The 26,544-nt window shown below is 43.3% G+C and overlaps 1 protein-coding gene across 22 annotated transcripts in view; it reads left to right on the forward strand.

Annotated features, from left to right (window-relative positions):
* Dysf (dysferlin) overlaps positions 1 to 26,544 on the forward strand; it is a 220,703-nt gene that overhangs the window by 2,158 nt on the left and 192,001 nt on the right. For 13 of the 22 annotated variants that reach the window (XM_033764696.1, XM_010609611.2, XM_033764697.1 and 10 more), the window contains exon 1: positions 10,917 to 11,195. The exons of the other annotated variants lie outside the window; for them this stretch is intronic. In XM_033764696.1, coding sequence (XP_033620587.1) covers positions 11,105 to 11,195 — 91 coding nt within the window. In that variant the 5' untranslated portion in view covers positions 10,917 to 11,104. Of the gene's footprint in view, positions 1 to 10,916; positions 11,196 to 26,544 lie in introns of those variants that run through there. 22 annotated transcript variants of the gene reach the window in all.

A 26,544-nucleotide genomic window follows, 5' to 3' on the forward strand; every position in this document is an offset into this window, starting at 1 on the left:
CTGACCACTGACCAGATTCCCTCTGCCTTCTCTGAACACATCCCCTGCAACCATGTTCAGTAGGTCCACCTCCTGCCCTCCCCTTTCCACCCCTGGCCAGACTCTGAACTCCAGGAGGAGAAAGGAAAGAATGAATAATGAATGGGAAGCACTTTTGAACCCCAGAACTGCATTATCCACAGGAAGTAGTGCTGGAGTGGGCTTTTCTCCTGTCATTATTTTAGCCCCAACGGTCTGTCTGAGGAGAACCCCCCACCCCCATCCTCCATCCTCACAGTCCAGAGCTCACTGTAGAGAAAGGAAGTATATTGTCTGTATCCATAGTGATTCCCTGAGCCTGGAAAGGAGACTGGCTGGAACTCTGACTTCCAATCATAAGTGTCACCACCAGGCAGTGAAAAGCACAGACCTTGCCCCTCACTAGTCCCTGGCCACATTCTATTCCCGGCTCTAGCCAAGCTCCTAACGCATGTCCAAATTTGGCCTCCCTAAAGCATTCAGGCCTGCTTGCCTTCTTTTTTGCAGCCAGGGCCAGGTCAATGAATGATTACACAGAAGACTGTGATCTGGGACACACACATAAAAGCAAAGCACCCTTCTGGGAAGACTTTCCTCACCAGCCATCCTGGATCTGGCTTCCTAGACTCTGGAGTTTTGTCTCATAAAATCCGTCCTTTGGCTACATAATTATAACATCCCATAGTGTTACCTTAGTGCAAGCACTAAATTCATTTCATGCTCACAGAAGCTGTGCAGCCACAAAGGGCAAGAATATCATCCTTCCTTAATGAGGATTTGGGCCAGAGACCCACAGGGGCCTGGCCAAGGTCACACAGTGCCAGAGCACTCCTTCCCACCCCCATTCCACAGTGACTTCTGTTGTTCTCAGGATCTTTGGCTCATGAACAACGTTGGAATGCATACCATGTGCTGCCCACACCCAGGGCATGCAGACCTAAGCCAGCACAGGGAGGATGGAGCTGGAATACCCAGAATGGGGTTGACCAAGCACAGCTGGGGGTGGGGGGGCACAGTGTCAGACAAAGGACTAAAAGATGGAGGATCCTGATTTTTAAAATATGTCTTCCTCACAAGGACAAGTCATAAACATTCATTAAGCATAAATAATATGCTATTTTCAGACACTTTCCTTAAAGTCCCACAATAATCCTATGAAAGAAATCTATTTATCTGACACCATGCTTATTATGTGCAAGACACTCTTTTAAATAGAACATTTAGCATGGCCAGTAGCATGGTCCAGTTAATATTGGTACCAGACACTTTTAACATCCTCCTAGCATGCATATATGGTAGCTACTATCATCACTCCCTTTTTTACAGATAAGAAAAGTGAGGAACAAAGAGGTTAAGTAACTTTTGTAAGGTTATCCATGGTAAATAGTAGAGATGGATTCAAGCCACAGCAATCTGGCTCCAGTGTCTTCCCATCTTTAGTTTACTTTATATCGGTTTTTAGCTCTGACTTACCAGAGACAAGCAATAAAAGGTGGAAAGCTATAATTTGAACCCAGGTCTGGCTTAGATTAGGAAGCCTGATCTGAGCCTGCATATTGACTTTTCACATTCTGCCATACCCTCTGTGTTGTTTTCATTGCAACTTAGTAGCCACATACCTCTTAGCAGCCAGTTCTGCCACTTGCAGGCTGTGTGCTTAGTCACTTAACCACTCAGTGATTCCGTTTTCTCATCTGTAAAGTATTGACTCAGTACTTTTTTGGAGGGATGATTCTGAAGTTTGTATTAGTCCTGATAGAGCACTTTGAAATAAAGCCTGGCACTCCATAAATGTTAACTATAATTATATGTTATCACACATATATTTTAAAATAATATTATAATTAATGTGCATTGTACATAAAGTGCAAAGAAATAATATTGCCAGGTGCAGTGGTGCATACCCATAATCCCAGTGTCTTCCTAGTTACTTGGGAAGCTTAGGTAGCTTCTCAAGTTTGAAGCCAGCCTGAGGGACTTAAAAAGATCCTGTCACAAAATGAAATTAAAAGGGCTGAGAGTATAGCTCAGTGGTAGAGTGCTTGCCTAGCATGTGCAGGCCCTAGAGTCAATCCCCAATATCATTTGAAAAAAGAAAGAAACAAAGAAAATTACTGCACACATCGAAAGAGCCTTTCAGTATTTTTGTTTCTGGTCAGTCCTGTGATCAGTACTGTTTGTCCATCTACTGTCCTGGCAGCCGAGTGGCTGGCAGCTGTCCCACCTGCCTGCAGTAACCTTGGCCCTATCTCCTTTGGCTTCCCCTCCAAAAGCTGCCTCTTTAGCTGAAGGCATTAGTCTGCTTGCCTGATGGCTTGCCATGACCCTCAGAATGGTGCTATGCATTTCTTGGGACAAATATCCTCTGGTGACTCCTCAGAGCCTGTAAACTTCCACAGGCCAAAGACACTGTCTTTCTCACTACCTGCCTGATAGTTTTTTTCCACATTTGTTCATCCACACAAAATACCAGCTGGGAGAGTGCTGACCTCTGTCACATACCTACTTCCTGGAGGAACTGAGCTGGAGAGATGGTGTTTCAATCCTTCCAACATCTCTGGGAAGTATTATCCTTTTGCTTTTACAGAAGCCTAAGTAGACCAGAAGTTTGAGTTATATGTTTAAGGTCACACTGCAAGGAAAAGGTGGGCTGGGCTAGAAGCCCAGGATCATTTCCACCATGGGAAAGTTTTTTCCCTGGAAGTCATATAACCCTGGTTGTAGCTGGAATCAGTACCATAGGGGCCTTTCACACTCTCAGTGCTCACACATAGGTGCTCAGTCGATCTTGGCTGGTTGGACTGGGCTATCTGTGGGATACTCATCCTTGAATGAATGTGAGGAGAGAGGGAAGAAGGATGCATTGGATCATCCATATTTCTGGAGTTTTGACATTGATAAATATTCCTTGAAGGAATCCTGTAAACTTGTATGCAGTGTTTCTCTCAGGGCTGATGGCCTTTAACAGAGTTTGTCTGTTTGCTTCATGGACACCCTGTATTTAGCCTTTGGGAAAAACCAAAGCACTGGGCAATTTCAGGAGAACTTGGTCATAGAAGGTGAGATGGCCCAGCTCTAATCTTCCTCAATGGTCATAGACAGAGGGCCACAAATAGGTGACAGAGAGAACATGGATCACAAACTCTGGGAGCCTGGCAGGTGGTGTAGCTATGATTAGACTAGAGGGAAAACTATACGCGCCTATGGGCTAAGGGTGGGGCAAGTGTACACCACACCCGCTCCAACCCCATGCAATGGTGCCAGACAATCAGTTTTGGACAGAGATCTGGGGCTCATGTGCCAGAGTCTGATTTTTCGAGAGAAGTTATAAATCAAGATCTGTAAGGAAAATCTAAAGTTTAATTAAGGCACAATTTTGTTACAAAATATATGTAGGCTGGTGCCTGAGAGAGGACACCAGTGACAACCTCTAATGTACACTATTTAATCTTAGTCCTCTCCTGTGGGTGTATCAGCCAGCATCTATCAGTAATTACACTTTTAGAGTTGGGTAAGGGGCTTTATTCCCCTTCCCTCCTGTCTTAGTTACTTCCTCATTGCTGGGATAAAATACCTGATACCCACAAATTAAAGGAGGAAAGGTTCATTTTAGCTCACACTTTGCAGAGGTTTCAGTCCATAGTTGGCTGACTCCAATGAAGGGTGGCATGGTAAAGGGGAATCGCAGAGGAGAAATAGCTCATGGTATGATGGGCAGAAAAAAGCAGCAGCAGTGAGCCTCCCCTTCCCTTTTTATTCCATTTAGGCTACAAGCCTATTAGTTGTTGCCACTCACACCCGGGGTGGGTCTTCTGTGTTCAGTAAATTTATTCAACCACATCCAGAACTATGCTAACCCAGTTATCATGCACCCATGATTCAGTCACTCCTGAAAGCCCCATCATGAGGCTCTTGCACACAGTTTAGATGTAAATCATTATACCTCCTATCTCTTCCAATCTGAAACATTGCAGTAAACATGAAAGCTAAGTAAAAACTTGGCTTGCTGTACAAATTTGGCACCAAGGCAGGTCCCATTCTTGTCCAACTATACTTCCTAAGCTGGCCCTGTCACCTTCCTAGTGGGGCTGGAGTAGCCTGGGATGCTTAGGAACTGTTCTTACCTACAGCCTTGGGTGGGATTCAGACCTGGCTGTTTGGAACAGAGCCTTAACTAATGCTGATATAAACATGATAGTCGCTCTCACTCCCCTAATTAACTGAGGTGTAGATCATCTTGGCTGGTAAGATTCTGATCCATCAGGATGTTCAGGATGCCAGATCCTCCCGCCTTGTAGTTCAGGATTTCTTGGGACAAATGGTCCAATATGGTCCATAATGGCTCACCACCATGAATCATATTCAGTTAGAGGGGAAAGGAGCCTGGGAGGCATGCCCTTTCTAAGGACATGACCACACAGTTACATATATCCTTTCAGCTCATGTCCTATTCGTCGTCATTTGGTCTCATGGCCACATCTAGTTGCAGGAAAGGCTAGAAAATGTAGTTTTCCACTTGGGTGGCCCTGTGCCAGTTACAATGTTATGGAAAATGTCTATGGAAAAAGGGGAGAACGGATATGGGGAGATAAGTTTCAGTCTCAGCCCACTCTCCGTTAGAGCCTCATTCCTGTTATAAGTCCTCTAGGGAGGAAACTCTGTTGAGTTTCAAGGCCTGTTTGAGACTGCAGCAACCAGTCCAGGAAAGTGGAGGTTGAGATGGAAAAAGGCCTAAGGATGTGTCCAGCGTTCAGGTCACCAGCTGTTGTTTTTTTGGTTTGCAAAAGAGGTGTGTGGAGCCCCTATTCCTTGGACACCAGCCAGTAGTTTCTTGCAGTCCTTTGGAATGTTTCTCTGGAAATATTAGATATACCCCATACAGATTTCCTAGGCTGACTTGGATGGATTACAGCAGGGGTAAGGGTAGATTGTGATATGGTGATGCTTGTAGGGAGCAAACCAGGAATCCGAACAAAGACAAAAGAAAAATTTTAACAATACCTAAAACTCCCGCTAGAGGGCAGTACGGTCTTCCGTGAGAACAAGCGGGTTGAGGTAGAACTCATTCCCAGAGCCACCTGCAAGGTCCACTATGCCAACTCCATGCAGCCCTGTACTGGAAGTAAACGACTTGCCTGCATTACTAAGGCAACCTTGGTCTCTTTCTTCATTCATTGTTCCATAGTCGAGCTAGACATTAAACAAGCAATTGTGCAAATCTACATTACTTAGAACTGTGGTGAATAGTAAGAAGGAAAAATACTGCCATGTGGTTATTTGTCAGAGTGACCTAACCTAGACAGGGAGGTCAGGGACTACTTCCCTGGAGAAGTAATATTTGAACTGAGGTCCCAGGGATCGATGGAGGCAACCCTGAAAAGAGAGCAGGGAAAGGAACTGCAAAAAGAGGGATAGCCAATTTCAGAGCTGGTCGGGAGTTCAGCGTGGTCTAGAAACAGAATTCTCTGGAGCTAGAGTTCAAGGCACAGGGGGCAGAATGGCATTACCTTATCTATCTAAGGGAGGAATTTGGGCTCCACTGCAGGATCTAGTCACTACCCTAATCATATTTTTATAAGATTGCCCAGTTGCAATGTGGATAATGGGCAGCGTTGCCAGTGTGACCATGAGATGGCCAATGAGTAGGTACATGGGTGAGAGAAGATGGTGGGAGGAGGAATTTGGAAGCTGGGAGATACCAGTTATGGGTATTACAAAGGGATTTGGGCTGCAAGTAACTGAAACTTTACTCAGATAGACTTAACTGATAAATTGTCATTAAGTGATTGGCTCACCTAACTCCCTTTCTTAGTCACTCTCCTTGTTGCTGAGACAAAATACCCAGCACCTACAATTTAAAGGAAGAGAAGTTTACACTGCCTGTCGTGTAAGTGCAAGGACCCAAGTTCAATCCTTGGTTCAAAAAAAAGAGTTTATTTTGGCTTACCTTTTAGATGTTCAGTCCATATTTAGCAGGCTCAAAGACAGAAGCACCATGGTGGACAGGCCTGGGTGGAGGAAAGCTGCTCAATTCATGGTGGCTGGGAAATAGAAAGAGAAGGGAGGGACTTGGCAAGGAGATGCATCCTACTGGTCACACCTCCAGTGACTCACCGCTGCTGACCAGGCCCCACCTCCTAATATCACTTTTAACTATAATGTCCCCATGATTTAATCACCCTTCAGAATCCCCACCTATGATTACACAGGGCTTTAGGGGGACATTCAGATATAAACCATAACATTTTTCTCCTGGCCCTCAAAAGACTCTTTTTGTTTGTTTGCTTGTTTGTTTGTTTGTTTTTTGTTACTGGGATTGAACTTGGGTCCTTGCACTTGTGAGGCAGGCTGTGGAATCACTGAGCTAAATCCCCAGCCCTCATATGCATTTCTTTACGTGGGGATACATTTAGTCCATCTCTATGAGTTGCCAAAGCCCCAGCAGTTCCAGCATTTCTGTAAAATCCAAGTCCAAAGTCTCCTCTGAGCAAGCTCTTAGCTTTGAGCCCCTTTACAAGTCAAAAAGAAAGTTAAAAACTGTCAACATGCAATTGTCACAGGGTAAACTTCCCAATCCAAAAGGGAGGAATAGGGAATAGAAAGAAATGGGGGGTAGAAAGGAATGGAATCAAAGCAATGCTGAAACACAGCAGGGCAAACATTTATCCTGTAGCTCTGGCTCCAGCACCTGGGGCAAGTTGTATCTGGGCCAGTTGTGGCAAGATGCAAACTTCAAATGACTTGAGCTGCCCTGCCACTGTGCAATTGCCAGTGATTGTAACCCCCATGGCCTCTCTCTTGGGCTGGCTCTGCTCACTGCCTGCAGCTTTCTTCAGACATTCCGCATTCCTGACTTTTTCAACTTTCTTAGGTCTCCATTGCGCTTTCAGTTTCGCTGTCACTGCTTCACATACTACCCTCTCTGGAGCACATTAAACAGCCTCCCAGATTTTTCTTCTGAAATCTTGGTGGAAGCCTCTCTGCTACTATTACTGCTGCATTTTGCATGCCCACAAGGCCAGCACCATCTGGATGACGCCACAAGTTCTGCTGCTGGCTCCAGCAATGATCAGGTCTTTTTGCTTCATTGCTGGCAAGGCCTCTGTGTACTTGCACAGCTAAGTACTGCTAGCCTAATCCCCAATTTCCCAGGGAATGAATTTTCTAACTAGGCCTTCTTTAGTTGAGGGACTTCTCAAAGCAAAGTCTTTCACTTTTATACCTTGTAGCCTGCAAAGAATGATATCTTGTTGATTTCTGAGAAACCCTCAAGGCATCTTTCCTGCTGTCCTGATATAAAGAATTTGGCTTCTTTTTGATGCTAATCTTTTTAGCAGTCAAACTTTCCCCTATTTCATCTTTGCAGCCCCCCTGACCCCAAGATCTTGCTGTGTAGTTCAGGCTGGCCTTGAACCTACTGTGTAGCCCAGGCTGTCCTTGAACTCAAACTCATGGCAATCCTCTTGCCTCAACTGCCTGAGTACTGGAATTATAGGCAAGCACCAGTATACTCACCTTGTAGGCCATTTCTTTCTGGCAAAACTGAAAAATTTTCAAATGGGCTTTTTTTCAGTATAAACCTGGCTAAAAGCTGCCTGTAGTACCTATGCAACAACCTGAATATTGGACAACTTTGAAATTTCTTCTGGCAGATTAATTAGTCTTAATTTTGAGTCTCAGTTTCCTACAAACTCAGGATATGAGCAAAATGTAGATCAATTATTTGCCAGAGCTTGATAGCTTCAGACTGTCCTTCTCCTCTTCCTTTCCTTCCACTGCCATGTCCCATCCCAGTGGGAATTGCTTGCTTCCTTATAAGACGTCCACTTCTTAAGAATACTTCGTGCCATGCCTTTACATGTGGTTGCTGCCATCTGATGCCCTGATAGTAAGCATCCTGAAGAAAGAGATGTGATTTATTCCCAGAGCCTAACACAGTTCTACCAAGTTGGAGGTGACTGCTGGTGGACATGTGATTCATTTGTTCTTATAGTCAACCATTTAGACAATCAGGCATTACCCCAGGTGATGAGGAAACAGCAGAAAACAAAGCAAAAGTTCTAATGGGGAAGATGCAAAGGAAATAAGATTCATGTGTTACTTAATGATTGGTACAAAAATAAAGAAAGTGGGAAGGAAAGTGTGGGGGCCAAGGAAGGTCCCATTTGTAGATACCTACAGGAAGGGAAGGGGTGGTTATTACAATCCGCAGGAATGGCTAGGAAAGTCCCTCTAGGGTACGAACCTGACATGTCAGAGAAGCCACTAGAAGGCTAACAGGCTTGAAAAAGGGCAGCAGGAGAGGTCGGTGAAGTTTGGCAGGGCTTGGGACATCACTTAAGGACATTGGATTTTGTTCTGAGTGATGTCACAGCCATCAAAATACTTTTAGTGGAGGAGTGTCACCAGGTAACACTGATTGGGTGCAGAATAGACTGTGGGTGGGAGTGCAAGGGCAGGAGCAAGAGATGCTGAGGGAGCCGCTTGTGATGATCCAGACAGGTAATGACAGTGGCTTCAACTAAGGGGATTCCAATGGAGATGATGATGGGTGATGGGATTTTAGACAAATTTTAAAGCTTTTTTCCCATTTTTGAATATCTTAAAAAGTATAGCTGGTAGAATTTTGTAGCTTTGGTGTCATGATAGGGTTGAAAGCATGACTGAGTGGCTCAAGAGAGATAAGAGGAGAAACAGTGGAGACAGAAAGAATGAACAACTTTTTCAAAGGTTATTGTCTAGACAGCAATGTATCTGGAGGTGTAGTTGTGCCCCTCAAAGCCCAGGGTTTGAAACTCAGAGCATGTATCTGTGTATACACACACACACACACACACACACACACACACACACACACACACACACCAGCTATGAAGCTGGGTGTGATGTATGACACACTGCTGTAATCCCAGCAATTGATAGTCTGAGGAAGGAGAATTCAAGCTAGCCTGGGCTACATAGTAAGACATTGTCTCAACAGAGATGGGGCATGCATGGACCGGGAGTTAAAGGGGAAGAATTTTCTTTTCTGGTGGTACTGGGGACTTGATGTGCTAGGCAAGTCTTCTACTACTGAGGCTACATCCCCAGTCCTTTTTATTTTTTGAGACAAGGTCTTGCTAAGATGCCCAGGCTGGCCTTGAACTTGTGGTCCTCCTACTTCAGCCTCCTAAATAATTGGAATTACAGGCACTTACCTCCACTCCCAGCAAGAGGGTGCTTTATTAAGAGCAGTAGAATCATGTCTGTTGGTGGAATGATCCCTGGACAGGGAAAACGTGGTGATGGGGGTTGTCAGAATCTCGTCCCTTGACTGGAATCTATTCCCAAGTCCATTATGTTAGTTTATTCATAAAAATAGGAGAGAAAGCAAAGGATTTGGGCACAAGTGCCCATGGGGATTAGAAGGATACCCTGGGAGCCTGAGGATGTTTTCTGCCCAGTAAATAGGAAGCAGATCAGGAGTGAGGTTTGGAGAGAGAGAGGAATATTAAGTAGTGTTCTAGAAGCGGAGACTGAGGAGACTAGGAAACAGTATGACAGCTGGCCGGAGTAGCGTCCACTGAAATGAGGGGTCAGGACGATCGATCAAGCACTGCCCTAAGCCGCTGTTTCTCTCCCACACATTTATCTGTTAGGGTGCAGGTGTAGAACAGGCAAAACAGGATTCCCTAAAATTATTATTTATCCTTGTAAAAATGTTGTCTCCCCCATAATAAGAGAGAAGAAAGAGAATTGAGAGTTTGTGCCACAGAATGATGCTAATAACTACTAAAGTTACGAGTTTAGGGTGAAAAAGGCTAGTTGATGAGGACTTGGGAGCGGGTGGAGATATAGTGCCGCCCGGTGCTGGTGCAGCAGCGCTAGGACACAAAGGTGAGAAGCAAGGGCCCTGTGGTCAAGTCATAAGCTGGGAAGGAATCCGACAACACGCAAACCTCTGCTAAGAACCGCGGCCGCTCAGTGGCAGGTTCGCGGGAACTCAGGCCTTGCCGTCACCCCTGCCCAAAACTTGCCAGGACGTGGGGACCCTTGGGCTAGCTGCGCTGGAGAGAACCATCTCCCCGGCACCGGGAAGGGGCGGGCGCCGAGGGTGAGAAGCGCCCAGGCCCGGCTCAGGACGCCCGCACGCCCGGCGCTGCGCACACTCCTCCTCCCGCAGTTGCTTGGTCTGCAGCTCCGCGGACATGCTCGCTTGCCTGTGATTCCCCTTCTCCGGTCTGCACCCATTCTTCCACCGAGCGTTCAGCCAGTGAAGTCCGGTGTTGCGCTCAGGAGTGTGCACTAACTGGAGGTCGAGACAGTAGTAGTTGCCAACTAGATGTATATATATATATGTCACACATCAAACATGTTATTCATACCCGCCAGTTGCCACTCCCTGTACCTGCACAAGTCCGAGGAGCGCGACTTTGTTTCTCCTTTCCTGGTGATTGTGGTTGCCGATCCAGTTGCCTCCTCCTCGATCCGGGGGTCCATTCGGGGCGTCCGATGTCTCCACCGAAGTCTAGTCGGAGATCTCATCTGGCAGGCTGCCCTCGAGCTGGATCGGTCACCGAGTGGGACGAGCTGGTCTTCTGCGCTCTCTCTTTTATACCGTCCTAACTGGGGGTCTGTGGCGCTGGTTCGGGTTTTATCTCTTCACACATATTGGGTAGATATCGGGGTTGCACACACATTTCACTCTTGGGGCTTACATACAGGTTTCACGTTGTCACTCCTGGGAGGTACATTGGGTCAGTCGTGGGAGGTTTCTTTTTCCCTCCTTGGGAACACACGGACACATTGTTCTTCACATTGACATATGCTCTCTACACCCGGGGAGCCCTGGGCTCGGGCGGAGGGGCACCCGCGACGTGGGAACTCAGCAGCTAAGCAGCGCGCCCGGCTTCTCCTCTGCGGACTCCCACCGCGGGTGGGCCACTTCTTAGCCCAGGCTCTGCGGAGGCGACAGACAGCTTCCTCCAGGGGCGGCTGCCCGGAGCCCAGCGCTTGCCTGTTCGCTCGGCGTGTGCCCGGCCGGGTGATCCCCCCCTTGCATTGTCCAGTCGCTGCGCCTTGGAGCGGCCGGGACTGCTGCCCAGCCATGCTGTGCTGCCTGCTGGTGAGGGCCAGCAACCTCCCCCGTGTGAAGAAGGACCGGAGCAGCAACCCTGTCGCCAGTCTGACTTTCCGAGGTGAGAGCCCCGGGGCGCCCCACAGCTCTCTGAAAGCACGGTGGCCTGGGTTTGTGGGCCAACCCCAACTGAGGCCCCAGTTTCTTCATTTGTCAGAGGGTCCAACCCTGGAATTGACAAGGACGAAACGGAGCAAGGCACAGTGTATGACAGGGCTTGGAAGTTTGGGAATATTCAAAGTGCTGTTAATATGTCGGTTGTCACTTTTCTAAGGCTATGATCAGGAGGAATAAAATCCAAGCTCTTTCCACAGGAATTAAGCTGGGTTGGAAGTTGGGTGTAGAAGGTAGAGGAGAATCAAGGCTGCTGAACTGGGCATTAGGACAGCATGCTTTGAAAACTGTATCAGTCATTCATTTTTTTAATTGAATCTTGGAATATTGAATCCACCTACCTTCAACCAGGAGGAAGAGGACTAGGATGGAAACGGCCTTGATCCAAGAATTTTGAGAGATGTCAAGTATGTTTTTCCAAATTCCAGGAGCTAAGTCCCTATATGTAATATCTTTCTCTAGAAGGCCCTCCTTTTCCCCAGGCTCTCCATCCACTTCAGCCAGGGATTCCCACGGGAAGGCAAGAGGTGTCTCAGGAGGGAAAGGGAAGAGGAAAGATCTGTCAAATTGAGAGAAGGAACAATAGCTGTGAGGCAGGACCCCAGTTCTGCAGTAAAAGATAAATAAAGGGAGTATAATTTTTTCCTCTTGGTTGGGAACCATACTCTGGACTTTGTGGAACTGAAAACACAGCATATCACAAAAGATGGTTCATTGTGGAGGGGACAGTGGCAGGGCTTTTTAGGAAGTTTGAAAACAGTAGGGGTACCAATACCAAAGGTGCTCTTTGGCTCTGACCTATGATCTCTATGTCTCCCAAACAGCCTCCATAATAATGATAGATAGATGGCACAATTTAGTAGAGTTCTAGGTGTAGTTTGTTTTTTTTTTTCTTTCTTCTTTTTCTTTTGAGACTGGGTCTCGCTAAATAGTTCAGGCTGGCCTTAAACTCACTACGTAGCCCAGGTTGGTCTCCAACATGTGGCAATTCTCCTGCCTCAGTCTCCCAAGTGCTGGGATTACAGGCATGTGCCACCACACCTGGCTTTGAGTGTAGTTTTTATTCTTTGTTGTGGGGACAGTTTACATGTATTCTTCCTTAAAATGTGCTTTGAAACCTTTTAGATAATATCATCATTTTAATTGGCCAGTGACATGTCTAGGTATTCACTATGTGAGACCAACTTCAGCATAAGGTCCCCACTTCTTCCTGTCCATCACGTACTGCCTAGGTCTTCTCTGATCAGCACTGGGGGAAAGGACCGAGTAGCTCAGGGGTAGAGCACTTACCTAGCATGTGTTAAGCTGTGGGTTCAATCCCCAGCACCACCACACACACAAAAAAAAAATTGTGGGAACTCACCATTGTCAAAAACATAAATTCCCTAAAGACACTGACTCTCCGGGGGCCACATCAGCTGAGCACTGTCAGATGCTCTGAAACTCCATTGTGTCTATTCATAGTGCTTGTCCTGGTTCAGCAGCAGTCCTGTGGTGGCTCCTGATATTCTGAAGATGAGGAAATGGAAAGCCTGGGGAGTTACATGATATGTTTTGGGGTCGTGGAAGGGAACTTCAGCCCTGGGGGTGGGCACTGCCCTTCAGTCAGGCGGGTGACCAAATCCATTTAGCTCCTCTTGGTTGTTGCCTTGGCTCAGGTAGCCTGTACCGGCTGTATTCCACAAATCTCTGTATTCCCAACCCTTTATAAAGAATTACTATTTATTTGCACTGATGAGCCTCAAGGAAACTCAAATATAATAGAAGGTAACATTTCCAACCATTCAAAGTCTGTATTTCAAACTTCATTGCCGCCTTCTCTGTGAAGGCACCCAAGACTCCCCTAACTGTCAGTCTCCTGTCAGGGTGCAGCAGCACCTTGTCAGCTCTGCTAGTATAGTATTGTATTCTGCTGGCTTGCGCTCAGTACTCAGCTCTGCACTCAGGATGCCAGGACTTCTTGAGGACAGTGAAGTGTCCCGTTTATCCATTGGCATATTCCACTGTGGAGCACAAGTAGGCTTAGTGTTTGTGCCTTTTCTGGCCCAGCCTCTAGCCACCCTCCAGATGTGCCCAGGAACCTCGCTTCATCTGAGTGTGGTCCTCATACTTCACTCTGCCGGAAAATCACCTGGAGAGTGTGTTTGATAAACAGACTCCTGGTTCCCTCTGAGAGCATCTGATCTAGCAGGGCTGGAAAGTAGAAGAATCAACATTTGATACCTTTCTGGGTATAGGACATTTTGGAGCCACACCTTGAAATAAAGTGCTTGGAGATGCTGGGACAGGTGAACCTGAGGTGCTTTTCTACAGGGCAGTCACAGTGGAGTTTGAAACTGAGTTGATGCTAAGGGAGAGGCAGTGAATAGAATCGACCCAGAACTTAAAGAGCACCCTGGCTCAGGGCCTCTACCTTGTATCACACCAGAATGGTGGGGGGAGCTTAGATGGCTTCCCTGATTCCACCACTCTGGAAGCTAAGTTTCTCTTAGTGTGGCCAAGGTATAGGTGTTTTTGATAGATCTCTGAGTATTTTGGAAGGCACAGAGGGGACAGCAGTCCACATAAGAAAAGCCACCCTGCACTATGTAATTGGTCCCAACATATAGCTTGAAATGTACAAGGGATGATCAAAATGCACAGTGAATGTCTGACAGAGGTATTACAAGAAAAGATGCAGTGTCTTTAATACCCTTTAGAATACTCCCTTTTGCTTCAGATGCACCTATCTTATCATCCTTGCCACTTTCTGAAGCAGTTCCGGAAGTCCTCCTCTTTCATGAGTGTTTTTATGAGGTGTGATAAAAAGCATGGTGGGAGCTACTGTGTGTGGTGTACCATCTAATGGGAAGGCCAGCTCTTGAGAAGATTATGGCATGTTCTTGTTCACTTTTTTTTTTTGTAACTGGATCTAGTACCGTTCAGCTTCTGATTCTTGCTGAAAGTCAAAAAGATAAATGCTTTGAATTGATTCAGGACATTGAGATAACCACAACAGTGCAACTACACACACCCATGAAAGAAGAAGACTTCCAAAACTGCTTCAGAAAATGGCAAGAATGTGTGAAAAGTGTGTTCAAGCCACAGGGAGTATTTTGAGGGGGATTAATGATTAATGGCAATGTGTCTTTTATTGTAATAAACTTAAAAAAATTTAAGCACTCACCCAATTTTTTGATGGTACCTCATTTGGACTGGGCTGGGTCTGGGCTGCGCTTGCTTTCCTTGCAGTTGCTCCCTGGGCATTCCAGCCTCAGATGTAATTTCAGGACCTGACTCCAAAAATAGACTATGAGCTCTGGGAGGCTGGACTCACTCTGAGGGTACCTTTTGGCTTCCTTGTTTAGGGACCTCAGGGTAGAGGCTATTAATGAATACTGGTTATACTTTTGTTCTCGTATTAATTACTGAGTTATCTAAAGTGCCTGGAGTAACTGGGCTGTGGCAAATAGTTTTGACTGATCATATGTGTGAATGAGCAGTTTCATCTCCTACAGCATTTGATAATCAGTACCTCTCTCCTGCCCTGGTCATTTTCCATTCCTATAATATGATTATTTCTATCTCCCTATGCATGCGTTTAGTTCATTTAGCAAATATTTGAGTGCTTACTCTGTGCCTGGGCTGTTCTAAATGCTAGGGATGCATCCAAGGACAAAACTTGATCCCTGCTGCTTTGGAGCTCTGTGTTTTATTTCCTTGAAAGCCGGATCTGCTATGCTCCCACCTGCTGAATTTCTGCTTTGTTTCTCCAGGCTCCTGCCTAGAACCTAGGAGTCATAACTTATCTTTTCTCTCCCTCATCCCTCAGATCCTCTCTCCTCCCATATCTCTCCAGCCTCTTCCTCCTCCTGCCCAATTTCCCCACTGAGTATGATGGCAGGAAACTGGGTCGTATAGTACTATCTGTCCTTAGGGAACACTCCTGCCTCTCCTGTCAGGGAAGGTGGGCTGTTGGGGCACTGGCCTTTCTGAACTGCATTTAATGTTAGAAGTAATTTAATACACTGAAAATAGCTTTCTGTTTTCTCTTTATAAATATAACATGTACAAACTGTAAGGAATGTCAAATTATAAAAAGGCAGGAGGCAAAAATTATATAGACCTGAAATCCTGCCACTTGAATCAACACAGCAATTTTATATATTTTTTTCCAAGATATTTTTTCCTTAAAAAAAAGTCAACTAATGAAATTTAACACATAAGGAAAGTGCCTAAAATGGGAATGTATGATTTAACACAGTAGTTTTCAACTAGGGGTGATTTTGTTCCTTGGTGGGCATCAGTAACATCTGGATAGATGGCACTGGGAGAGGGAGGTGCTACTCGTATCTTGGGGATAGAGGCCAGAATGCTGCTACACAGACTACAGTGCACAGGACAGCCCCACAGCATTTACAATGAAGATTTATTTGGCCCAGAATATTAATAGTGCCAAGATGGAAACATCCTGTTTTAGCTGCTACATTGTGAATGGAGCAACAAGGTAATATCACCCGAATCAAGGAACCTTGACAACCTTTTCCTCCACTAGAATTACCCTCTGCCTGCCTCTCTAAAGGTGATCCCATCCCAGGTTTCCCCCCAGATGTTTGCGTATTTGTATTTGTACTGGAAAATAAATAAGTATTTTCTTTCAGGACATAGTTTATGTAACCTTTAAAGATATCTGCAGAGTATTTTATTCTATGGATGGATAATGGAATTATTTAATGCCTGACTGATGAATAGTTACATTGTATCACTTTTTATATTGATATCCAATTCTTAAATTATATTGTTACTATCAGGAATATCCTGGTGACTAGATCTTTATTTGCTTTGGGCAAATATTAGAAATAGAATTTCTATGTCAGAAGTTATATATTTTTTTAAGATTTTGCTGCTCTTCTGAAAGTCTATACTAACTCTTCTCTCTTATCAGCCAAGCATGAGAGCTTATTTTCTTAAAATCTTGCAAGTCTTTAACAATTTCTTACTGTTCAAGTAGTGTTCATGAGCCCGGTGTGGTGGCAAATGGGAAGCTGTTATCCCAGAACTTGGGAAGCTGAGGCAGGAAGAGGACTGCTGTGAGTTTGAGGCCACCCTGGGCTACATAGAGGGTTCAAGGCCAGCCTAAATTATGTAGGGTGGCCCTGCCTCAAAACAAACAAACAAACAAACAACAAACAAATGAACAAACCAAATAGTGTTTGTGATATTTCAACATCACTTATTAACATTCATTTCTTACTATGCTTTTTCATTTGTCCATATTTTGGAGAGTGTTTCTCTTCTTAATTAGTTCCAAGTGCTCTTTACATATGGTATTTAGAATATTAGCATTTTTGACATTTCCAATGTCTTCTTCAATTAGTTTAGTTTCTTTAACTGACAAATAAGAACTGGATAGAAATATCTCTCCCAGTTCTAACTGGCCTTTGAGTATAAAAACCACCCCTCTCAGTACATTCCTCTGCAGGCAAAGTATGTCCACTGCCCATTGTTCTTCCCCGCATCCTGGACTGTGTGGCTTCAAAGGGGGTTTAGGAAGATGGGAATGGGTGGGGGTACTTGAGGAGAGAAGAGCAGTGCTGTGCCGGTGAGGTGAAGGTCGATAGCTGCCTAGGTCTTGGGATGCACTGGATGGGGTCCACAGATGGGGAGGTAGAATGTACCTACCCTGTTAGTTAGGGGCGTTTGTGCTGAGACGTAAAGCAGAGACCAGGTCTATCTCCTCTACTTTAAGTTGCTGCTGCTTTCTGGTTGTCTCCTGATTCTTCAATTTTTATCGCTTTCTCTGTCTTGTGGGTGTACTAATGGGGTGGCAGGACAGTGCCCTGCACAGAACAAGCTCTCAATACATATTTGTGGGCTAAACCAAAGGCTTCCCAGAGGCTTCCTGCAGGATCCGAAGGCCCCCAGAGCATCCAAGCATATGTCTTATCACCTGGGAGCAGAAGCCCCCGCGCTGCCCCTGTCCCCACCTCCTGCCTGTCTTCCCTCCTGCTCTCCACTCCATCTGTAGGTGGAGATTGCCAGCAGCCACTCGTATGCTCTCTCAGTCAGAGCCTTAAAGTTGTGCTCTCCTCCTCTCCCTGTTCTCTGCCCACCCCATACTGCCTGTGTCCTCATCATTTCCCACCTAGACTTTAAAAAAAAACATGGTAAGAAACACAGCACATAAAATCTATCATCTTAGCCATTTTTAAGCATACAGTTCAGTGGTATCGTATTAGATATGTTATACATCTGAAGGTGCAACTCAGTGGTACAGCAAGTATGCATGAAGCTCTGGTTTCCATCCTCAGCACCCAAATAAACCTCCCAAAACTAAAACCAAAACCACACATAACAAAACAAACAAAAACCACATTTATCCTGTTGTGCACTCATCACCATCATCCATCCCCAGAACTCTTCATTTTCCTCATCTGAAACTCTGTATCCATAAAATATTTTTCTCTTTCTCTGTTTTTCCCAGCCCTGGCAACCGTGGTCCTACTTTGTCTCTATGATTTTGAGTCCTCTGAGTTTCCCTTGTAGGCAGAGTCATCCATTATTGTCTTTCTGTGACTGGCTGAGTCATTCAGTCCTGAGAGGCACCCCAGGGCTTTAGCACAGTTCTCATGGATGCCTGCTGGACCCCAATTCTTCAGAGAAGTCCAGAGAGAGGGTGCAGTCCCTTCCCTCTGCCCCCAGAATAAACTGTGAGCTCTCCAGTCTGACACACTTAAGGCCACATCTCTCAAGGTCAAAATGAATTACCAAGGACAGGACAAGTTCAAATCTATGATGAGGGTGGAGCTACTAACTCCTTCATGATTGGCCATCGTGCATCCCTTTCCTTGTAGTGTATAAATCACATGATGTGCTGGGGTGTAGTACTCGTCAGTGAGCCCTGCCTAATGCTATCCAGAGGACCCCGAGTTAGCTCTTCTGACCGAGACTTACTGAAATCTCATCATGGAATTTTGTTTTCCTCATCTTCAGGGAAGACAGGAAGTGGAAAATGGCTGAAAGATGCTTAACTCAGTGCTTGACACACATATCACCAAATTATGGTAGCTAGGAGCACCAGGAAATGAGTTTCCAAGCACACAGTTCAAGAGAGGCTACAGATAGAATTGTCCATGTTACTAGTCATAGGAAGCTGGTCTGTGATAGGGGAGGGGAAGTGGACACTTAGCTTCCCTCTCATGTCTCCCGAAAACCCTATGCAGCAGACACTTCTTATTATCAATTTGCTGCCAGCAGAGCCAAGGCCTAGGAAGGTGATGAGCTCTGCCCAAGAGCACATGGTGTAGCTGTTATTGAAAGACTCCAAAGCCAAGTGCTGAGCTTCTATGAGAGCCACAGCAACATGGCCCACAAGAGGGTTCAGAGTGGCCCCCAGGGCAGGCCCGCAGCAGCATCAGAAGGTAACCTGTGCCCCTTCCAGGACCCCCACCTGCCACCCTGTGCCTCCTCTCATCCCTCTACCCACTGGCATAGAGCCATACCATTAAGGAAGTCTTACGGCATTTCCCAAGAACAGTGTTCCTGTTGAGGAAGTGAACTTAAAGCCAACTTTGGGAAGAAAAGGACCCTTCATTTAGCACTCATGTATTGGACTAGATGCTAGAACTACTGACACAGGCGAGCCACAGAATAAACGGCCTTGTGGGGGCCAGCATAGAGGCACACAGTTCTCCTGCTATGCAGCATATGTGGTTCCAGTTGGCTTAGGGAGCCCCAAAGAGAGCAGCCAACCCTGGGAGAGCTAGGGGAAGCTTACGAGAGAGGCAGCTGAGCTGGGTATTGAAGAGTCAGTAGAAATTCACTGGAATTCACTGAATGCATCACAGTGGAGCATAGAGGGGAAGGGAGGGAAAGTGAACTCACATTTTAGGGTGGGGATGTGGATATATGTTATTTTGTTCAATTTTCACAATGCCTTTTGGAGGTATTATTACAGTACGATCTTACAAATGAGGAAACTGGAGCTGAAATCTTAAATGCATTTCCCAAGACTCTGAACATATTAGAAAGGTCAAAACTGCCTTCATAAGGACACTAAGAGCCATTTGCCTTTTTCACTGTGTTGCCCTGCTGGTCACAGAGCCATGGAAGATAATACCATGGGCACCTTGACACCAATCAAACCCTTGGCAACAAAATGTAGCAGTTGTATTCTTTAATGGCATGTACTCACATTTTTTTTTAAAAAATCTAGTTTCACATAAGAATGTCCTTGATGAAGCAAAAAACTGTTAATTTTAATCCTCTAGTACATATATTTATAACATTGTGTAAAATGATTTGGGAATGAGCACAAAATATTTCTGCTGTACATTGAAGAATGGAGGTTTTCAAAAGGAAAAACATTTGCATAACTGCTTGAGTTACAAGCTGAACTAGCCACTGGTTGGTTTTTTTAAATGGAATTTTATTTATTTATTTATTTTTTCCTCATGAGTTTATTGGTACATTTTAGATATACAGTGCAGTTACATTCATTATTGAGATCTTGTACCTTTACATGACAGGTCTTGGTTCTCATTTTTTTCCCTTGTCCCTTCACCCTCTCCACCCCTCCCCCTTTACAAATACTTCATTTCCATTTTTTCATTTTCTCATATTTTTTTTTCATTTTCCTTATTAGCTTTCCCTTACCCTTCCCACTTTCCCCACACCTTTGGCCACTTTCTTCCTATTTCACATTGTCAATTATCTCATTAGGATCTTATGTACTATTATAGTTTATTTACACCAGAGAAAGTATTCGGTATTTACAAATGTGTGAATTATTTATTTCACTTAGGAGTATATCCTCAATATGTATCCATTTTCCTATGAATGAATCTAATTTCTCATTCTTTATGGCTGAGTAATATTCCATTTTATAGAAAAACCATATCTTATTTATCCAGTTTCCAACTGATGGGCAACTGGGCTGTTTCCAAGTTTTAGCTATTACAAACTGTGTCGCTATAAACATAGGTGTGCATATATCTCTGTGATATGATTTAATTCTTTTGGAAAGATACCCAGCAGAGAGATGGCTGGGTCAAATGGAACATCTAGTCCCAGCTCTTTGAGGTATCTTCATATTGATTTCCATAGTGGCACCAGTCTGCACTCCCACCAACAATGGAGAAGGGTTCCTTTCTCCCCACAACCCCGCCAACATTTGTTAGTGTTTCATTTCTTGATAGCAGCCATTCTTTCTGGGGTGAGGTGAAATCTCAATGTTGTTTTCATTACTCTTGAATGACCAGTGATGTGGAGCATTTTTTCATATATTTACTTTCTGCTTTTACTTCTTTGTCTGAGAAATGTCTGTTCATTTCAGATGCCCATTTTTGAATTGGGTCTTTTTATTTGGGGGGACTGATTGTTTTGAGTTCTTTATATATTCTAGGTAATAGTCCTTTGTCTGAGGAGCAGCTGGTAAAAATTTTTTTCCCACATTGTAGGTTGTCTCTTATTTCTGTTGATGGTTTATTTTGCAGTGCAGAAGCTTTTTAATAAGATGCGATCCCAGTTGTTGATTCTTTCTTCTAGTTCCCGTGCTACTAAGGATTTGTTCATAAATCTTTTCCTATGCCAGTGTCTTCCAGAGTTCTGCCTAACTTATCTTCCAGCAAGTTTAGTGTTTCTATTTAATATTTAGATCTTTAATCCACTTGGATTTTAATTTAGTGCATGGTAACAGATAAGGGTCCAATTTTATTCTTTGGCAGTTTAAGACCCAGTTTTTCCAATACCATTTATTAAAGAGGCTATCTTTCCTCCACTGAGGATGGTCAGCTCCTTTGTCAAAGATGATGTAGCTGAGTACATCTGGATTTGTTTTTGTGTCTTCCATTCTGTTCCCTGATCCTCATGTCTGTTTCTTTGCTAGTACCATGATGTTTTTATCACAGTGGCTTTGTAGTATAATGTCAAATTGGGAATTATTATACCTGGTGCCATGTGTCTGTTGCCTTGTATGGCTTTTGCTATTCTAGGTCTCTTATGGTTCCAAATGAATTTTTGGATTCTTTTTTCTAGTTCTGTAAAATATAGTTTTGGAATTTCAATTGGCATTGCATTGAAACTGTATAGCAGTTTCGGTAGTATGGCCATTTTCACTATGTTGATTCTTCCTACCCAAGAGCAGCTGATATTTTTCCATTTTCTTATATCCTCTTCAATCTCTTTTTTCAGAGTGCTGTAGTTTTCAGTGTAGAGGTCTTTTGCTTCTTTTGTTAGGTTGATTCCCAGATACTTCATTTTTTTTTTTTTGGATGCTATTGTGAAAGGAATTGTTTTCCTAATTTTTCTCTCAGTGAGTCTGTTATTTGTGTAAAAGAAGGCTATTGATTTTTGGGTGTTGCCCTTGTATCCAGCTACTCTGCTGAAAGTGTCAATTAAGTCTAGAAGTCTTTTGGTGGAGTTTTTTGGGTCTTCAAAGTAGAGCATCATATCGTCAGCAAGTAATGACAGTTTCACTTCTTCCTTTCCTATCTTTATTGCTTTAATTTCTTTCTCTTGTCTAATTGCTATGGCTAATGTTTCTAGAACTATATCAAAGAGGAGTGGTGATAGTGGGCATCCTTGTCTTGTTCCTGATTTTAATGTAAAAGTTTTCAGTTTTTGGCCATTTAATATGATGTTGGCTGTTGGTTTTTCATAGATAGCCTTTATTAAATTGAGGTATAGACCATCTATTCCAATTTTTTGCAGAGTTTTTATCATGAATGGGTGTTAAATTTTGTCAAATGCTTTTTCTGCATCTATTGAGAGGATCATGTGATTCTTGTCCTTGACTTTGTTAATATGGTGTATTACATTAATTGATTTACATATGTTGAACCATGTTTGCATGCCTGGAATAAATCCGACTTGGTTGGGATAAATTATCTTCTTGATGACTCTCTGTATTCTGTTTGCTAGTATCTTATTGAGGATTTTTGCATCTATATTCATTAAGTAGATTGGCCTATAGTTCTCTTTTTTTGTTACATCTTTCCCAGGTTTGGGAATCAAAGTGATATTTGTTTCCATTGATGAATTTGGAAGTATTGCTTCTCTTTCAATTTCATTGAAAAGTCTGAAGAGTAATGGCAATAGATCTTCTCTAAATGTCTTGTAAAATTCAGCAGTGAATCCATCAGGACCTGGGCTTTTCTTTGTTGGTAAGTTTTTAATTACATTTTCAATTTCACTGATTGTGATTGGGATGTTTAAAATGTTTTTATCTTCTTCATTCAACTTTGGTAATTCATAAGTGTCTAGAAATCTGTCCATTTCTCCTGTGTTTTCCATTTTATTAGAGTACAGGTTCTCATGGTATGTATTAATGATCCTCTGGATTTCTGTGGGATCTGTTGTGACTTTGCCTTTTTCATTCCTGATTGCATGGATCTGAGCCTTTTCTTTCCTTTTTTTGATAAGGTTTGCTAAGGGTTTATCAATTTTATTTAGTCTTTCAAAAAACCAACTCTTCGATTCATTTATTTTTTGTATCGTTTTCTTAGTTTCCATTGCATTGATTTCTGCTCTAATATTTATAATTTCCTCTCTTGTTCGAGCTTTGGGTTTTTCTTGCTCTTGTTTTTCTAGGAGTCTAAGATTCACCGTTAGGTTGTTTATTTGAGCTTGCTCTGTTTTCCTAGTGTGGGCATTCAGCGCTATGAATTTTCCATGAAGAACTGCTTTCATTTCATCCCATAGATTCCTGTATGTTGTATTGGCATTTTCATTTATTTGTAAAAACTGTCTGATTTCTTCTTTAATTTCCTCTGTGATCCATTGATTGTTCAGGAGAGTCCTGTTCAATTTCCATGTGTTTATTAAGTTCTTATGGTTTCTTATGCTATTGATCTCCAGCTAGATTGCACTATGATCTGATAATATACAGGGGATAACTTCGATTCTATTGCATTTATTCAGACCTGTTCTGTGAGCTAGTATGTGGTCTATCTTGGAGAATGACCCATGTGCAGCCAAAAAGAATGTATATTCTGATTTTGTGGGGTGGAACACTATAGACATCTATTAAGTTCATGTGTTCAAAAGCTTGGTTGAGTTCTCCTATTTTGTTGTTGATTTTCTGCCTAGATGATCTGTCTATTTGTGATTGTGGAGTATTTAGATCCCCCACTACAACTGTATTAGTGCTTATTTGGTTTTTCATGTTACTTAATATTTGTTTTATATAGTTAGGGGCATTAATATTTGGTGCATATATGTGTATGATTATCATCTCTTCCTCTTGAATTGTTCCCTTTACAAGGATGTAGAGGCCTTCTTTGTCTCTCTTAATCAGTTTTGGTTTGAAATTTGCTTTATCTGCGAATAAGATTGCTACCCCTGCTTTTTTCTGGGGGCTCCTGTCGCATGGAGAATTATTTTCCATCCTTTCACTTTCAGTCTATGAGCTTCTTTTTGCACTAGGTGTGTTTCTTGTATATAACATATTGTTGGATTTTGCTTCTTAATCCATTCTGCCAGTCTGTTTCTCTTGATTGGTGAATTGAGGCCATTGACATTGATGGTTATAACTGATGTGTTCTGACTTACCATTGTCATGTTATTGTCCTATTGTTGACTCTTTTTAATTTTTCACCCTCTCCTTTTAGTTTCTTGCCTTGCCTATTTGATTTGCTCTGTTGGGCCTTATGGTGTTGTGACCTTCATTGTCTTTTTCTAGGATATTGTTTAGAATTCCTTGTAGTGCTGGTTTGGTGTTCATGAAGTTTCTCAGGTGTTCTTTGTCATGGAAGTATCTTATTTCCCCATCCATTTTGAAAGAGCGTTTTGCAGCGTACATCAGTCTAGGTTGGAGATTGTTTTCTTTTAGGACTTGAAATACCTCACTCCAGGCTCTCCTTGACCTGAGAGTTTGTGTAGAAAAGTCTGCTGTGATTCTGATGGGCTTTCCTTTGCATGTGATTTGTTTCTTTTCTCTTACTGCTTGTAGTATTTTGTTCTTCTGTTGGGTTTCTGGGATCTTGATTATTATATGTCTAGGTGTAGATTTTTTTTGATCGTGGCTAGTTGGAGTCCTATATGCCTGACTTATCTGTATGTCTAATTCTTCCCTTCTGTTTGGGAAGTTTTCTATCATTAATTCATTTTCTCCTGGTACTTCATGGATTCCTATCAGTCTTATGTTATTCTTCTTTGCATCATCTAGGAGTTGTTGGATCAATTTCTCATGCTCCCTGACTGTTTTTAAGATACCTCTCTTTTCACGGTCACTGTTTGCTATCCTATCTTCTATATCTGAGATTCTATCTTCTCAATCTTTTATTCTGCTATGTATGCTTTCAATAGAGTCTTTAATCTCCTGGATATCTGTTTGAATCTGTTTAATGGATTCCATTTCTTTCCTATGTTGGGTGTTCATTGTTTCCATGTCTTTCTTATGCTGGGCCTTCATGGCTTCTATCATGGTCTTGAGCTCATCTATTTTTTTGTCAGTTTCTGTTCTAGAGTCTTGAATTATGACTTCCATTTTGCTTCCCATCTCTATGGTTATCTGGGAAATTATTTATGTTTTGAATTTTTCTAGAGCCTGATTGATCTCTTTTGTTATTTCCTGTGTTATGGGTTCAGGGTGTCGTGCTGGTTCACTATCAGACTTTTTATCCTCATTTGCCCTACTGTTTGCCATTGGTGAACTGGAGGTCTGTCTTTTTGTCTTGCTTAAGTGTTTTCTCACTTTTTGTTGTTGTTGTTGTTGGGTTATCCCTGGTTTAATTTCTGGGTTATTACTTAAATCTTCCTGATATAGTTTCAGTTTAGCTTTTGAGTCTCTAATGACTCATAGATATTCTTATTTTCATAATATCAGAGAAAACAGCTCATTAAATCAATCACAATCCTTTATCCCAATTGATACAATCAGGAACACAATAGGATCAAGCACAACTTGCAAGTTGACCGCTTGTGGTAGTCATTTATCTATCACCTTTACACCATGTGAATTAAATTAAAATCAAGAAGCAGCCCAAAATATGTTTTCAGTGAATACAGTTTTCAATAAAGCATCTTTACCATTTAGGACGGGGGCTTAGACAGAGTTAGGACGAGAGGAGTAGATAAGTGAAAGAGTTGGAGAAGGTTTCAAGTGAAGCCAGAGGACATAGAATGACCATACAATCTTTAGGAAACTATTAAATTCAAAAGAGATAGACAGAGTGCAAGAATATATCCCCTTGAAAGTAATAGGGGCTCATTTTCCCTTGAAACTATTGACCCATGAGTGAGGTAAAATGAGAGAAGAAAAAAACATAAACAAAAAAGGAAAAAATGATAAAAGAGGAAATCTGAGTTAGGGCAGGAGCAGGAACAGAAAGATAGATGAGGGATAATATGGTGGAGAAAGAGACTAAGTTGGAGAAAGAGGTCAGAAAAAAGAAAGAATTTGCAGAGTGGAATGAGGAAAAGAAAAAAATGAATTTGAAGGGCCTCTTTCAGACTATATCTCTGCTGTCATAATATACCTCATGCACAGCCATGTGCAGGACCAAGTCCCCTGATCTCAGCTAGCCAATGGCAGATCCCTGTGACTCAGACTGACCTCAGGCCGCAAGGCCCAGATTGAGTTCCCTGATCTCCTGCAGGGTTGAACTCCACACAGTTCTACTACAGGTTTCCCCCACCCTTTCTTTAAAGATGTTCAAAGTTGGGAGCTCAGAAAAATATCCTTTATGATCACCTATGCCTCTGCAGAGTGGGTCCAAGGACTGGCACAATCAGGAGGTCTGAGAGTGGGGGTGGGTGGGCGGTGGTGTTCCAGGGGTGCCCGTGCAGCTACCTTCCTCGCTGTAGCTGGTGGCAGCACAGGCAGGGGAGGGCATAGTTACCCGGTCCCACTGAAGGGGCTCACACAGGCTGGAGGGAGAGCAGATCTTGCAGTGGCCTTCACAAATCTCACCTTCCTCACTGGGGCTGGTGGTGCGCAGGCAGGAGAGGGCATGGCAACCTGGTCTGCTGTATGGCTAGTGGAATTTTATTTTAATGGAAGAATGACTGACAAACTATGGTTATTCAGACATGAGCATTTGGCAGACCTTTCTTTTTCTTTTTCCCTTCTTTTTCTTCCTTTTTTTATGGTGCTGAGGATCAAATCCAGTGCCTGGTGCATGCTAAAGAAGTGCTATAACTTCACCCTCAAGTATTTTCTTGAAAATGAACAAGTACGCCTGCTACTTCAAGGAAAATAGCTAATATTTACCATTTGTTTCTTTTGAGAACAAAATTGGAATTTTAGAAAACATCTTGTTCAGCTTGCCAGATTATATTTATGCATTGTATGTCTCTCTCTCTCTCTCTCTCTCTAT

The sequence above is a fragment of the Fukomys damarensis genome, unplaced genomic scaffold (assembly GCF_012274545.1).
Source record: "Fukomys damarensis isolate Sample0158 unplaced genomic scaffold, DMR_v1.0_HiC HiC_scaffold_2, whole genome shotgun sequence".
Taxonomy (NCBI): Eukaryota; Metazoa; Chordata; class Mammalia; order Rodentia; family Bathyergidae; genus Fukomys; species Fukomys damarensis.